We start from the raw sequence: 15,228 nt of genomic DNA, 5'->3' as shown, positions 1-15,228 counted from the left end.
TAAAGCCCTATACTCACTGGATATGTATGGTCTGTTGCAGCCTTAGTTTTTTTTCCTTGGCTGCCTTTTGATACAAGGCTCTTTCTTTAGTGTTTCTGCAGCATTTACCTTTGTTTGAAGTTGTAGTGAACTGCTTTTATTTGTAATGCCTTCAACTCTTTCTCAGAGGTATGTTTGCAAGCTGAGAGAGCCCTTGGTGGCTTTGTTTTCTAGCGTGAAGTAGCGGGAGAGGGCTAGTGGACTGTCGTACTTTTTTTTTTTTTGCCAGTCCTGGGCATGAGCTCAGGGCCTGAACACTGTCCCTGGATTTTCTCAAGGATAGGGCTCTCCCACTTGAGCCACAGCACCACTTCTGGCTTTTTTTTGCTTTGCATGTGGTACCGAGGTATCAAACCCGGGTCTTCGTGCATGCTAGGCAAGCACTCTACCACCAGGCCAAACTCCCAGCCCCGACTGTCATACTTTTTAAGCTGCAGTGTTATATCCAGAAGTCAGGAGGAGATGAGCACTGTAAATGATTTTCCTTCACACCCCTTTCGTAAATGGGGAGAAGGCTGTTCATGTTTACCATTTGAGACTGAAAGAAGAACACCATCTCCAAGAGACTCCCTTGTTTCTCCTTTCTGCTGTGAGGGTGCTGTGTCCATGGTGTCAAGTCAGCATTCTTCTGCTGTTCTTTCTACATTCTGGTTTCTAAGAAATTAGGGATGGATGAGCACTTTATTTTCACCATATGTTTCAGGGCCCTGTTTGATTATGACCGGACTCGGGACAGCTGCCTGCCAAGCCAGGGGCTCAGCTTCTCTTATGGAGATATACTGCATGTCATTAATGCCTCTGATGATGAGTGGTGGCAAGCAAGGCTGGTGACCCCACATGGAGAAAGTGAGCAGATCGGCGTAATCCCCAGTAAAAAGAGGTGAGTTGGGGTGGGAATGTGGTCTATCAGTAGAGTGCTTGCCTAGCATGCACGAAGCCCTGGGTTCGATTCCTTGGTTCTATATACACGGAAAAAGCCAGAAGTGGTTGGTGCTGTGGCTCAAGTGGTAGTGTGCTAGCCTTGAAAAAGCTCAAGGACCTTGCCCAGGCCCTGATTTCAAGTTCCAGGACTGGCAAGAAAAACAGGGGTGAGTTGTCATGATCATGAGTGAAGCCTTTTCTGCTTCTCTCGGTGTCTCTGTCTTGTTTTCCTATTGCACTGTAAGTTGCTTGAGGGTATCTTACGTGTCTTATGATGAATTTTAGTAAAGGATTAGTACTCAGGACAAGGTTTTTACTGAATGAGCCACAGTACTTGCTGTGCTGGCTGCTAAGACCAAGATCTGGCAGTAACCATATTTCTTTCTGACTCTCAAACAGGGTGGAAAAGAAAGAGCGAGCTCGATTGAAAACTGTCAAATTCCATGCCAGGACAGGGATGATTGAGTCTAACAGGGTAAGTGGCAATATCTAAGGAAATCAGTCAGGTTATAAAGAGGGGCAAGAATCTTGGAGTTTGATGTGATGCTAGGACAACTGGGGAGTACAAAAGAACGTCTTTTTTTTTCCAGGGGGCTGGCTCCATCCTGTTAGACATAGGACTGACTGCTTTTCAGAAAGCAGAGGGAGTATTGAAAAGCTCATGGCTAGTCTGGGCCCTTCCCCTGGGTATTTGGCTCTGGAAGATGTGTTACAATTGGCTACGTGGTGGGGAAGATGGAAAACACTCATAGGTATCTCCCTGGTTACAGCTTCCGCCTCCCTTCAAATCACATGAGTCACGAGGGCTCTCCAGTGACGCCTTTTCTTCTATGAGCTTCACAGGCCAAAGAACTTCCGGAGCACTAGAGGAAAGAGGCATGGAATAAATGACTGTCTCTAATCAGTGGCACCTTAGGGCGCATGTCCAGGAGGCTACAGTGACCTTTGTTCTTTAGGAAGTGCCAGTGAGTGCTGTGAGGTTGGGCTAGGTAGAAACTTCTAACATCCCTCCAACGTTTTCCTGTAAACATAATTTTCCTCTTACATCAACTTTCATTTAATCTCATAGATTCCATTTGTGAGAGATGGTCTTTTATTTAGCTCATCATTGTCTCCATTTTAGTTTTTCTTGCATGCTTTAAAATCCATTGTTGTTTTTTTTTCTTCTGTCCCTTCCCCCTCCATCTTCATGTTCTTTCACAGTCGATCAAAACGAAACGTAAAAAGAGTTTTCGCCTCTCTCGAAAGTTTCCATTTTACAAGAGCAAAGAAAACATGGCCCAGGAGAGCAGCATACAGGAACGTAAGTAGCAGCAGAGTCCACAGGGCAGATTGACCACAGCCCCATCCTCTTGTCCTCAGTTGTCCCTTCTCATACGAGGAGCCACATGTGCCACTAGTGTGCACCTGCTTGTTTGCAAAATCAAAGCAGAAGCCCTCTGCACAGGAGAATTTTGGGCTTGTTTGTCAAGCTCCTCACTTGGAATGAATGCTGGAGGCTCTGAGGTGGGGCTGGTCCCAGTTTCAGCCTTCAGAATGTACCTGGCACTGGAGTTGGAAATGCCAGGCAGCTCTGCTGTGGGGGTAAGGAGCAGTTTTCAGTCAGTATCAGGGTTAGCAAAATGTTTTATTTATTTATTATTTTCTTCAAGAGAACAAGTTATAAAGACTGTTGCTCTCCTGGCTTCTGCCTTTTGTGTTTTCTTTCCTTCACTTCATTCATGTGTGTCAAGAGAAGAGCTTGGCCTTCCCAGGCACTTGGTGTTGGGGCTGTTTCTGGAATTCTGCCCATATACATAAGAACACAGAACATCTCCATGACCTTTAACAGGCTCAGGATCACTGTTTTCTAGTGGAACTGCAGAGCCAAATTCCCTAAGAAAACTTTTACTGCTTACATTAGTTGATATTGGGGCAATATCGTTCAACATAGTCTAAAGAAAGATTTATTGAGAGACCAGAGCTGATTTGGTTGACAAGGTTATAATGCTGAACAACATTAATAAACAATGTTAGTAAATATATCTATCTATTTAGCTATCTATCCATCCTTCCATCGTGTGTGTGTGTGTGTGTGTGTGTGTGTGTGTGTGTGTGTGTGTGTGTGTGTGGCACTGGAGCTTGTACTCTGCTTGAACTTCATGTCTTGTACTCTGCTGCTTTTTTTTTTCTTTTACTCACAGCTGGTATTCTACCCTTTGAGCCAAACCTCCATGTCTCCCTTTTTGCTGGTTAACTAGAGATGAGTCTCTTGGATATTTTTATTCTGGCTGGCTTTGAACCTGGATTCTCAGCCTCCCTATTAGCTAAGATGACAGTTTTGACACACCAGTGCCCAATCCAGTCCTGATAAATCTTACCCTGCCTCAGAAGTTAATTGCTCTGTCTCTAAACTTAAACATCAGGTCAAGCTTGAACAGTAGTGTTTCATTTGTCTCATTGTGAATTGTAAACATCTCATTTACCAGTCACCCCTCCCCATTTTGTATGGAGTGATCTGGCTCTGTCCATCCATGGGAACTGGCAAAAGACTGTCACACTCAAATAGGAAGTAGCACTTTTTAGGCCTTCTTGGGTCAGTTACGTTATATAGGAGTTATGGCTGTCTGAGGTGAACCTGAGAAATACAAGCTGCCCTTATCCAGATGAAGACCAGAGCTCAGCATCCTGAGCATACTGTGTGACAGATGATAGAGGGAGTTGGTTTTCCTCATCAGTAGGGGAAAGCTACCAGGGACAGATCTGATATATTGTCAGCATACGATACCAGATGAATCCTAGAACCTCCATTCAAAAATCTAGCCTTGAGTGCTTGCCTAGCATGCACGAAGACCCGGGTTTGCGTCCTCGGTACCACATACATAGAAAAAAGCCGGAAGTGGTGCTGAGGCTCAAGTGGTAGAGCTCTAGACTTGAGATAGTCCAAGGAAAGTGAACAGTGCCCATTGGATGACAAGAATTGACAGTACCTTGTGCTTGTTCTTCAGAAGCTGAGCAAGTCAGGGTAGTCTATGACAGAAAACTTTACCTGAAGAATTTGAGCAGAGTGAGACCATACTGGGCAAAAGTTCCCCAGAGTATATGATGGTTCTGTCTGGCCACCTGGTACATGGGGATATATGTCACTTTCATGTGGCCACAAGGGAAATGGTAATTTCATGGGTAAAGCATTCACCTGGACTATACAACTAGAAATTTGGTCAAAGCAAGTACTCTAACACTTGGTATGTCACCTATTGTGTTCTGACAATTTGCAGGCTAGAGACTACCTCAGAAGGAGCTAGTCTAGTCCACAGCGCTGACAGCAAACAGTAACATCAAATCCAGAATCTTATCTGACCTGGAATGTTCTTTGCAGCAAAATTCTTCACTTCCTTATAGTTCTAGGTCTTCATAGGACTCCATACTTCTATCACTAATGCTTACTTGCCTCTGTATTCTTCCTTCCCCTTGTTGTTTTTCTGTGTTTTCTCTTCCCCCTGATTCTCTCCTTCCATATCTCCCTCCCTCCTCCCCTCCCTCCTTCTCTCTCTTTCTGTCTCTGCTGTCTGTGAAATCAGGACTTCCCTGGGTTAAGTGACGATTATTATGGAGCAAAGAACCTGAGTAAGTCAAATTTACACACTATTCACTGTTTGTGGCATGAGTGGAGATGGGTGGGTTTGGGGTATAGGGGATATGGTGGAGGGGAAAGGGGGGAGAGCAGTGTTTGTGAGAACGCTGTTCCCATGGCAGGAGGAAGTACATGTGGCTTGGAAAGTCATCTTTTTGCCCTGGACCCCTAGTAACTGTAACAAATCCCTAATATTTATGTTTGTGATTTTCTTTTATACTACCAATTGATAGGATATGAGCTTGGTATCTCTCCCCCTCGAAAGTAACATGGGCCCAACTATGTCTCTAGGGCAAAGCACTCAGTGGATGCCTAACCTGGTATCTGGGGCAGGGTGCTTGCTAGTTGTATTCTTCTCCCATTGATAGCACACTAAATAGTTGAGGGTCTCCTCTTCAAGGTCTCTGTCTTCAGAGACTTTTGCTATGTTCCTTTCATAGCTTTCCTTTCACTTTCAAATAAACTCTGTTTACCTTAAAAATGAGTTGATTCCTCAGTACTATATAAACAGAAAAAAGCTGGAACTGACGCTGTGGCTCTAGTGGTAGAGCATATTAGCCTTGAAGGACAACACCCAGGCCCTGAGTTCAAACCCCATGACTGGCAAAAAATAAATAAAATAAATAAAAAATGTAAAAAAATGAGTTGAGCTTAGAAATTACAGATATTTTAGTTTCTCTAACTAGAAGCAATGATACCATGAACCTCTTTATCCGTTTGTATCTGGTCTATCCCAGCAGATCCAAGACCTCAGCGAATAGGGGTTACCAGCTGTCCATAGAGTATCTCTAATAGACTGTTTCCAATAAAGCCTCTCTAAGATGCTATGCTGGCCTGGTGGAGGCATCACACATCTATACCACTTGTAGATTATGTAAGGCCATGCCTTACCCCAGGAAACTTTCAATAGCCATTCCATTTAGGAAAATAATCCCAGAGTAGAAAAATTGGAGAGTCTAAATGATTGGCCCTTTGCAGTTATCCTTACTTACTTCAGGCAGGTATATAGACATATGGCCATACTGGGGGGTTTCTGTCAGTATCTACTCTCCTTTGATAAATAATCTAGGTTGGAAGAATAGAGACTAGCAGCAAGGAGCATTCAGGAACTAGCCATGTGTGGCAACTCAATCAATCCTGGGGGCTAGAGTGAGGGTTGGGGGTGGGGATAGCAGTGTATCATGATTTGGAACAGTGTGGTCTTGGCTGAAATGAGCAGCGTCTCTCTATGGTTTGATCTGTTCATGTCTCATCTCCATTTGCCTGTTGTCTGGGGGAGAGCTGGGCTTGTTTTTGCCTCCTGTGAATGTGGATGTCAGCTTGAGCATCTTTTGCCCATGTTCAGAGATGGACAGATTCCCAACAGTTTGAGATAGGATGGTTGTCTTGTCCTTGAGAGATTCCTGTTGGTTAGTTGTCTCTGTGTTTTGACATGTCTATCTGATGGTGGATGGTGGCACATCCTCTCCCCTCTTACCACCCCAGTCAGGATGTCTTCAGGAGTGTGTGCAAGAAGTTCAGAGCAGTGTTCCCTACTGGATACTCATACTGTCCAGTGCTTCAATTCTTAGTTGTGATGTACTACACGAATCTGTATGAACAACATAGTCCCTGGCATTTTTTTCCGCAATTGTCCCCTGTCTCTTCTTTCCTGCCATTAGCTTTGGGAGATTCATTTTGAGATAAGATTCGGAAACCTTCCAACTCAGATGGTTTGGTTGAGAGGAAGGACATGCTGCTGAGGAAGGAAGGAAGGAAGGAAGGAAGGAAGGAAGGAAGGAAGGAAGGAAGGAAGGAAGGAAGGAAAGAAGGATTCCAGTCCCTAGGGAGGACCTGCAGCTAGAATGAAGAAGGTTCTGGGGACACATAGGAGGTTGCCAGGGCATCAGGATTGAAGTTGTGCCTCCCACTAGGTGACCTGGATGTGGCAGGCCTCCTGTGGCCTGACTCAGTTGGCAGTTCAGTGTCTCATTCCTGGAGCATTTGAGTTTTGTGCTGCATGTGACCTCTCAGTGGTGTGTTCTGAATTGGAGTCTCTTTCTTGTTGGCTTGCAGAGGGAGTGACATCCAACACCAGTGACAGCGAAAGCAGTTCCAGTAAGTGTGTGTCAATTCCCCCACCCCCTTGTCATGTAGCTCCATCATGTCTCCCAGCCATCCTCATTCCAGTGTCATATGGCTGCCGTTACTGCTCAGAGGCTGCTGCTCCTTTGAGCCACGTACACTTTGAGTCCCTGGAGATACTGTGTCTGTTCATTCTCCTTGTGGGATGGAATTTGCCCAATGGCTGCTGAAGAAGATAAGTCCCATAGTTCTGGCCAGCCTGGCTTCAAATCATCTCTAGGGTCCTGGGGAGGGAGAACTGCCAGTGGGAAAAATCTTTGTGATTGGCACTGCAGGCTGTACATCAGCTGCCATGTTTACAAATTAACTCAAAGACCAAAAGCTAAAATGGCTCCTATGGGCTAGCATACCAAATTTGCCTTTCTTAGTTGATAGGAACTCCATACCTCCTGGCTGTATTATATGGTCAGAAAGGAAATTACCTGGTTTTCTTTGGAAATTCTGTAACTCCACCAGAGAACCATAACTTAAACATGATGAACGTTAGGAATATTGGCCGCTAGGGAATCTATTGTGTCTAGAGACCTTCAAAAATCCATTTAGAAATCTTAGAAGAAACCATTTAGCAAGCACCCTGTGGCTCAGTACAGGTATTGCTGTTGCCTTCCTTGATGTTACTCTGAGCTACTTTGAGACCTGCAGGCACCCAGGGCCAAGTGGGTTGGTGACTGTTTTAGGAAAACCTCATTGTTGTCAAGCTACATGGAACTCCACCATGAGGACAGAGCAGGCTCAGCATTGCTCTTAAGGGCCACTGGGGTCTTAGCCCAGTCATGCACCTCTTTTATGGATGCTTCTTCCAGAGGCAGGGAGAGTATTTAGAACCTGAAAAAGTTAGGCTGCAGGTTTGGGGATCCACTTGAGTACTTGGAGTATTGGCTGTACAGGTAAGAGGAAAGACTTGGATAAGTATGTCCTGGACAGCTGAAGCATCGTTATAGTTCTTTCCAGAACAAACCACTGATCAAAACCAACTGTTAAATGTAAACATTGTTCTGATAGAAATTATGGTGCTTTCCTGGCTTCTGGGCTTTGGCTCTTTGACCAACAGTATTTCATTGAAAGAAAACTACTGAACCCTGCCTGGGGCCAAAGGATAGCTTTTTTTTTAAAGTCTTTTTTGCAAATATCATTTGATCAGTTTTTTGTTTTGTTTGTTTTTGTTTTTTGTTTTGTTTTGTTTTCCAGTGGAAGTGGGATGTGGTGAATGCTGTACACAGGAAGGTGAATAACAATACAGTGCTAACCTGTCTTCTTTTTGTTACAGAAGGACAAGAGGATGCTATTTTATCATATGAGCCAGTGATACGGCAAGAAAGTAAGCCCTCCTCTCAGAGTCTTCCCTTCATATTAGTCTCCTATTGTCGGGCTCAATGCAGTGGGTACTAGAACTAGAACCAGGGGGAAAGGTGCAGGGGGAGAGGAAGGCTCAACTCCATATGCATCGAGCACCTCTTGCATCATGGAAGACATGGAAGCCATCCTGTACACACCTCTTGCTATGCTTTTGCCTGTTATTGGGAGGTCTTCAAGGAGAGGGCAGGTTTACAATGAAGGTCTGTTTCAGTGGGGGTTGTCACTGCAGAAAAGGAGAGGCAGATTCCTCTTGTGGGTATCTTCCTGTAAAATCTTTGCTGGATGGCTGGGTGTCCATAGAGAATTCTCTCCTGAATCTCTTGGATAAGGCCTCTGAAACTTCTGGCTTCAAACTTGCCCCAAGTCTTAGCTATTACCCAATGAAAGAATCTTTGATGTTCTTGTAGTGAAAACCCAGAGAATGACTGTAAATACTTCACTCTGTTCTAGTGGTGGCTACATAATTCTGTTCTAGCCAGACTCGAAGATGGAATGGGCTTCCCTGCAGGGCTTCTGTTCATTGTCTCAATGTTCTCCATCCCCAGTTCACTACGCTAGGCCTGTAATCATCCTGGGCCCAATGAAGGACCGAGTCAACGATGACCTGATCTCTGAGTTTCCGCATAAATTTGGATCCTGTGTTCCACGTAAGAGCCAAGGCTGGACTAAACAAGCAAAGTTTGGCACCCTGGGAACTGCTGTTGTAGTGCTTTCTGGAAATTGGCTAGGATCAGAGTCTAGGCCCTTTGGAAAGGGGATACAATTGACAAAGTGATACATGTCGTAAGAGTAGATGGGGGTGGTTGGAGTAAGACACCCAGTTTGGTTGCTTAGTTAATATTTTGGTAAACTCAATAAGATAATAGTCAAGAATGATTGAACAAAGCTGGGCACAGTGGCTCATGCCCGTAGTCCTAGCTACTCAGGAGGCTGAGATCCGAGGATCAGATCACAGTTCAAACCAGCCCAGGAATTAAAGACCATGAGACTCTTATCTCCAATTAATCACTAGAAAACCAGAAATAGGGCTGTGGCACAAGGGGGGTGGTAGACTTGGGCTGAAGAGCTCAGGGACAGTGCCCAGGTCCAGAGTTCAAGCCCCACAACCACAACAACAACAAAAAAGAATGAACAAGTAAGGAGACTCAGTCTAAGCATTGTTTGTGATTTTAGTTGATGGCTAGGAGAAGGGAGGGAGTGTATGCGCGTGCGTGTGTGTGTGTGTGTGTGTGTGTGTGTGTGTGTGTGTGCGTGTGCGTGTGTGCGTGTGCGTGTGCGTGTGTGCACTGGTCCTCGGTCTTAAACTCGACCTGAGTGCTGTTACTGAGTTCTTTTGCTCAAGGCTAGCTTTCTTTCACTTGAGCCACAGTTCCATTTCCTGCATTTGGGTAATTGGAGAGAAGCAGCGTTTCTCCCAAATACTCCCCCCACCCCAATTATCTGAAAAAGCCTGGAGTGACCTTGTGACCCTCTAAGGTGAGAGACAACCAAGTCAACTTTTGTGACCCAGAGCAGATTATTACCCTTAACTTTGATTTATAGTGTTCTTTTTTTTTCCTTCAGATACTACTCGGCCTCGGCGTGATAATGAAGTGGATGGACAGGACTACCACTTTGTAGTATCCCGGGAACAAATGGAGAAGGATATTCAAGACAACAAGTTCATTGAGGCAGGCCAGTTCAATGATAATCTCTACGGGACCAGCATTCAGTCAGTACGGGCAGTTGCAGAGAGGGTAAGCAGAGAGGTGACCTGGCCTCCCATGAGCCTTAGAGGCAAGACAGTTATCCACATTCAGTTCCACTTGTATACTCATTCTTCTACCATGAGGCCTATCCAGTGATCTTGCTGACGAAAGCTACAGCAGTTGTGCAGATTCCAGCAGCTGGAGGTGTCTGTCTCCCTCCTGGATCACCATCCACTCAGGAATAGGGGACCCCCTAGGCAGATGTGACCCTTTCTGGATAATAAAAGCAAAACAAAGTGCCAGAGAATTTCAGAGAAAAGATATTCTGGGTCATTTGGGGTGTCCTTAGGAGAATATTCGGATTACCATTAGATTTCTGTGTGGGGATGGGTGGATAAGGAGAGGGACTGACACAAATCTGCTTCCTCAGGGCAAGCACTGCATCTTAGATGTTTCCGGCAATGCTATCAAGAGACTGCAGCAAGCACAACTTTACCCCATTGCCATTTTCATCAAGCCCAAATCCATTGAAGCACTTATGTAAGTGTTTGCTGGGGTCAGACACACCCTGCTAGGATGGGCTGCTGGGACAGAAATGAAGAGTAAAGTGATTTGTTGGGCAGGGTTAGGACCTGGTAGATGCAGAAGGAAACTGGCCCAGCTCTCATTGTTTGCTGCTCTTTTCTGTTTGAGTGTCTGTGTGTGCATGCTGTTTCAATTGGGCTTTGAGACCAGTATGGTTTGAGGATGGAGTTAGCTGGGGCTGCTATGAGAGGATACTTGGACAGATTTTTTAGGTAACCTGGATCACTTCTTTTTGATCATGAAAACAACCTCTTGATTCTTCTGTGTCTTCCTCAGGGAAATGAACCGACGACAGACATATGAGCAAGCAAATAAGATCTATGACAAAGCCATGAAACTGGATCAGGAATTTGGAGAATACTTTACAGGTAAGAATCCCTGCCGGGCTCGGTGGCTAATGCCTGTTATCCTAGCTACTTAGGAGGCTGAGATCTGAGCATCAAGGTTCAAAGTCAGCCCGGGCACAAAAGGACCTGAGGCTCTTACATCCAAATAACCTCTAGAAAACAGGAAATGGGGCTTGACTCAAGGGTAAGGTGGTAGCCTTGAGCTGAAGAGCTCAGGGACAGCGCCCAGGTCAAGTTCAAGCCCCATGACCCAGCAAAAAAAAAAAATCCCTGCAACTCTGCTGGGGATTCTATGAAACCAGCCAGACACCTGCTCCTGAACTCGGCTCACAGGGGTTTAGGCAGGCCTTAGGGTGCCTGCACAGAGCTGCTGCATACATAAAAGCTCTTGAACTCAGACATTTCCAAGCACTTGAGTTCCTCCCACCCGTCTGATCATAGTTTAGCCAATTTCTCTCATAAATCGTTCCCCATATTCTGTCTTGGATCATTGGTTGGCTAGTTTTCTTTTCTTATGTTTTGGTGGGGGAGAAAAATGTTTAATTGTTGTAAAGGTGATAAACTGAGGCGTTACAATTACGTAAGTCTGGTAAAGAGTACATTTCTTTTTGGACAATATCACCCCTTCCTTCATTCTCTCCTAGTTCGTTCAGCTTTCTTGTCTCTGCAGGTTCCTCTGTTATGTTATTTGCCTTCCACCCAGATCGTCCTCCCCATCCTTTCTTTGCTTTCCATGTCTTAGGTACTGAATAAAAGTTTGTTAATGATGGTGATTTCTTGGTGTGATATTCAAGTTATCTCTCTCTCTCTCTCTCTCTCTCTCTCTCTCTCTCTCTCTCTCTCTCTCTCTCTCTCTCTCTCTGTGTGTGTGTGTGTGTGTGTATAGTTTGTGCAGTCATCTATTTTAGAAAGTCAGTTCCTAAGACATTGCAGATATTCCTTCTAATTGTCCCTTACCTTTTAAAAAATACAATGACAGATTATGTGTGTGTGTACAGGGCAATGCTGAGTAAATTCTAGTTGGTAGTGCCACTAGGTTAACTGGGTAAAGAATTCAGAAATGTGCTGGATGCCAGTGGCTCACGCCTATAAGGAGGCATGAGGCCTGGGAGTCTCTCAGGAGGCTGAGATTTGTGGATCATGATTTGAAGTCAACCCAAGCAAGCAAATATAAGAGACACTTTTTTTCCTGTTAAGTCACAAAAGCTTGTAGTGGAGCTATGGCTCAAGTGGTAGATTCCCAACCACTTACAAAAAAGCTAAAGACAGCACCCAGGCACTGAATTCAAGCCCCAGGTCTGGCAAAACAACAACAACAACAACCAATACCACCACCGACATTCAGAACTATGCTTTCACACCATGAGTCTTTGGAGCTGAGTTTCTTATCAGCATGCATACCCTTGCTCACGGAGCTGACCTCTGACACAGAGCAGATGTGATGGCCCCAGGAGTACTGCCTCTTGCCAGAAATTGTGGCTTTCCTCTCTTCCTCTAGATAATTGGGATTTTCCAAGTCTTTGAATGAAACTGCTGGCCTTATGGCAGCCAAGAGCAACATGAACTGAACTGCGGAGTCTGGCATGTTGTGGGTGGCTCATTAACCATCGTTTGAATCAATACACTTTTCTGTTCACTGCTGCCTGATCTCGCTATGTTAAAAAGCTGACTTCTATCCCTGGGCTTGAGGCCTCTAGCTAGCTTCCCTCCTGCCCTGAACCCATAGACAGCTTACTAACAACATAGACCCATGCTTCCCTGGACATCACATGATGGTTGGGAGAGGCAGGATGTTGGGGGGAGTATGTTGTGGTCCACAGTAATAATTTTGTTTTCCTCTTCACTTTAGCCATTGTACAGGGTGACTCACTGGAAGAGATTTATAACAAAATCAAACAAATCATTGAGGACCAGTCTGGGCACTACATTTGGGTCCCATCCCCTGAAAAACTCTGAAGAATCCCCTCCAACCATTCTCTTGTGAACAGAAGAAATCAAGTCCCTCTTCCCTCCTCCCTCTTCATTCCTGTCCCTGTGGGGAGAACAAATGACTACTGTTCTTGTCCCCTTTTTTTAAGATATGTCAAAAATTGAGTTTTCTAGTCCTGTTCTTTTCTTTTCTTTTTTTTAAATTGGTTTTGTTTTAGTTTATTTTTTGGGATGATGCCATCTCACTCATCATGTGACTGTGCCCATTCCTGCATGGACCTTTCCCAAGCGCTAGCACAGGTGCGAATCCATCAGAGCCATTGTTTTCATAAACACCCAGCAGAAGCGAAGAGAAGAGAGGAGGACTGATGGAAAGACAGACTCTGGATAGCTGCACGGCTTGTGAAGTGAGCTAAAAGCACCATGTGACGTGGTGCTCCTGGGCATTTCTACCCACCTGTACTGCTGGCTTGCAGCTCTGAACGGTGCAACGTAATGGCAACAGAAAGTATCTTATTTATATATAGATATATATATGTAATTTATATAAAATATATAGAAATTATTATATATATATATTATACACTCTCTTATAATATATATATATATTATATATACTCACATGGGGACTAGAAAATCTATGGTGACTTCATCAATGGTACTATGTTATTTGAGAAATGCTTTAATTTTTCATATTCCAATCAGATGGCATCTTCTCTCCCACTTGGTTGGGAAGGGATTGGGAATAGTAATAAGTGCCATGCCAGAGGGCACTCGCATCCATTCGGGTCATTCTCTTGAGAGCTAAGGTTTGCTCCAGGCTGGATCAGTCTGAAGTCTGAGAGAAGAGGCTATGCCTTGGGGACAGAGGGTTTGGAGACTTGACAGACAGGGGGGATAGAGATCAGCTGCCATCCCTGTAAGTGCAGCCAGCCCCTCCCTGTATGGGAAGAGAGAATGGTAACTGATGCTCCAGATAAACTTGCCTATTGTTTTACACCACCTGATATGTCTGCATGAGAGCTTTCCTTTTGTTTTGTTTTGTTTTGTTTTTTTGGTTCATTTTTAAGCTGCTGTTAAACCAAAACCATGTTGTGCTACTGAATCAGCCTTTTCATTCTTCCAAATTTTACTTTTACTATTTAAGTGAATGCGTAGAATCCAATTTGCCAGTGTTCTAAAGGCTTGCTAGGTTCTGAGGAGAGCCAGGCCCCGGGATGTAGTAAGTGACCCAGGTCTGGCCACCTGTGTAGTCAGCAGAGGGAAAGCTGGGGCTCTGCAGTGCATAATGGCTGCCACTGACCCACTGAGGACATGCTGGATTTGGCTAGGGCCCTTTAAGGGGCCATTGACAAGAACATGGAGATGTTTGCCTTCTGGCTCAGTGCCAGGACAATGGAACTGCACTGGACATGGCCAGCCATGTAGTGAGTTCGATTTGGTTCTTTTCTTTTCTTTTCTTTTGCAGCTGCTCCATTTGCCCTACCCCAGCCCCATCACCAACAGCTGGTAGCTTCCTTTTTCTTCAAGAAGAAAGTAGACTTTCAATGCTATAAATGAGCTGTAGAGCTAAGATTCACTCACTGGTGAGCTGTGAAACCTTGTTGCTTTTCCCAGAGTCTGATGGCAGTGAAGGGGCCAGGGGAGTTTTCCTTCTGCCACCAGAGCAGGCAGCAGGTGTGGTCCAGGCCCTACCCCACCCCACTGTGCTCCTTTGAAGCCAATGTGCCTCCCTCACCTCCACGCTGGAGGGATGATGCAGGGGAGAACCTAGAAAAACTTGGCCCTTGAGTTGAGCCCACTGGGTTAGGACCAGTGCAAATGACACAATGTTGAAGACGCTTTTAAGCACTACCGGCCACTAGCAGGAACTATGTTCACAGGTATCCTAACAGCATAATGAGGCTAACTGTAAATTGTGGGGCCCAGAAGTGAGGGGAAAGAACAGGCAGCAGCTTTCCCTTGGGCAGTACACTGGATTGAAGGCAAAGACAGAGAGCGTGATGGCTGATTGTGACTCTGATGAGGGGGGTGAGCGGGGAGTGGTGATATCTCTGAAGGTAACAATGACATGTGTGAACAATGATGCTCAACCCTTCCTCTCTCCCTCCCTCGCAGGGATGAAAAGCAAAGATTTTAAAGTAAGCATGACATTAGTTGGTTTACCAGTGTTCCTTCCAAGGAGACATATATTTTTTAATAAACGATAGTTGCAAATGAACTATGGCTCAGAGATTTCTTGAAGGAGTTGAACAGTGGGGGGAACCACTACAGCAGGGAGATGGGTCCAGACTTTTGTGGGGGAGGAACAATGGGGCATGCTTTCTTGCTTTATCTGCCAGGCAGTCCTTGGGATGCATGTGACCCTGCATGAAGTGAAAAGCTGGGTGCTTAGAGAGACCAGGGTCATTCTGGCACACGTGCTGCCTTGAATAGCACCAGCTAGGTATAGGGAAGCACATGTTAAGTGATAAAAGGTGCCCAGGATAGAAGATACTGTGGCCCACATCTATCCTAGCTACTCAGGAGGCTGAGATCCGAGGATCGTAGTTCAAAGCCAGTCAGGGCACTAAAGTCCATGAGACTCTTATCTTCAATTAACCACCAAAAAACTGGAAGTGGTGAT

At 45.1% G+C, this 15,228-nt stretch overlaps 1 protein-coding gene across 8 annotated transcripts in view; it reads left to right on the top strand.

The window, feature by feature from the left end:
* The window catches only part of Dlg3 (discs large MAGUK scaffold protein 3), a 62,941-nt gene extending 48,124 nt beyond the window's left edge, over positions 1-14,817 (top strand). For 3 of the 8 annotated variants that reach the window (XM_090326328.1, XM_090326334.1, XM_090326335.1), the window contains 10 exons: positions 743-919; positions 1,360-1,435; positions 2,164-2,263; positions 6,629-6,670; positions 7,965-8,015; positions 8,599-8,700; positions 9,617-9,789; positions 10,172-10,281; positions 10,603-10,694; positions 12,523-14,817. In XM_090326328.1, coding sequence (XP_090182454.1) covers positions 743-919; positions 1,360-1,435; positions 2,164-2,263; positions 6,629-6,670; positions 7,965-8,015; positions 8,599-8,700; positions 9,617-9,789; positions 10,172-10,281; positions 10,603-10,694; positions 12,523-12,629 — 1,030 coding nt within the window. In that variant the 3' untranslated portion in view covers positions 12,630-14,817. Of the gene's footprint in view, positions 1-742; positions 920-1,359; positions 1,436-2,163; positions 2,264-4,520; positions 4,567-6,628; positions 6,671-7,964; positions 8,016-8,598; positions 8,701-9,616; positions 9,790-10,171; positions 10,282-10,602; positions 10,695-12,522 lie in introns of all 8 variants that reach the window. The other 5 variants (XM_090326332.1, XM_090326330.1, XM_090326333.1 and 2 more) reach the window with 3 other exon arrangements.
* Positions 14,818-15,228: the final 411 nt, after the last annotated feature.

Source organism: Megascapheus bottae, chromosome X (assembly GCF_031878675.1).
Source record: "Megascapheus bottae isolate mThoBot1 chromosome X, mThoBot2.hap1, whole genome shotgun sequence".
NCBI lineage: Eukaryota > Metazoa > Chordata > Mammalia > Rodentia > Geomyidae > Megascapheus > Megascapheus bottae.
Note: the sequence above shows the minus strand (reverse complement) of the source record. Positions and strands in the feature narration are given on the sequence as shown.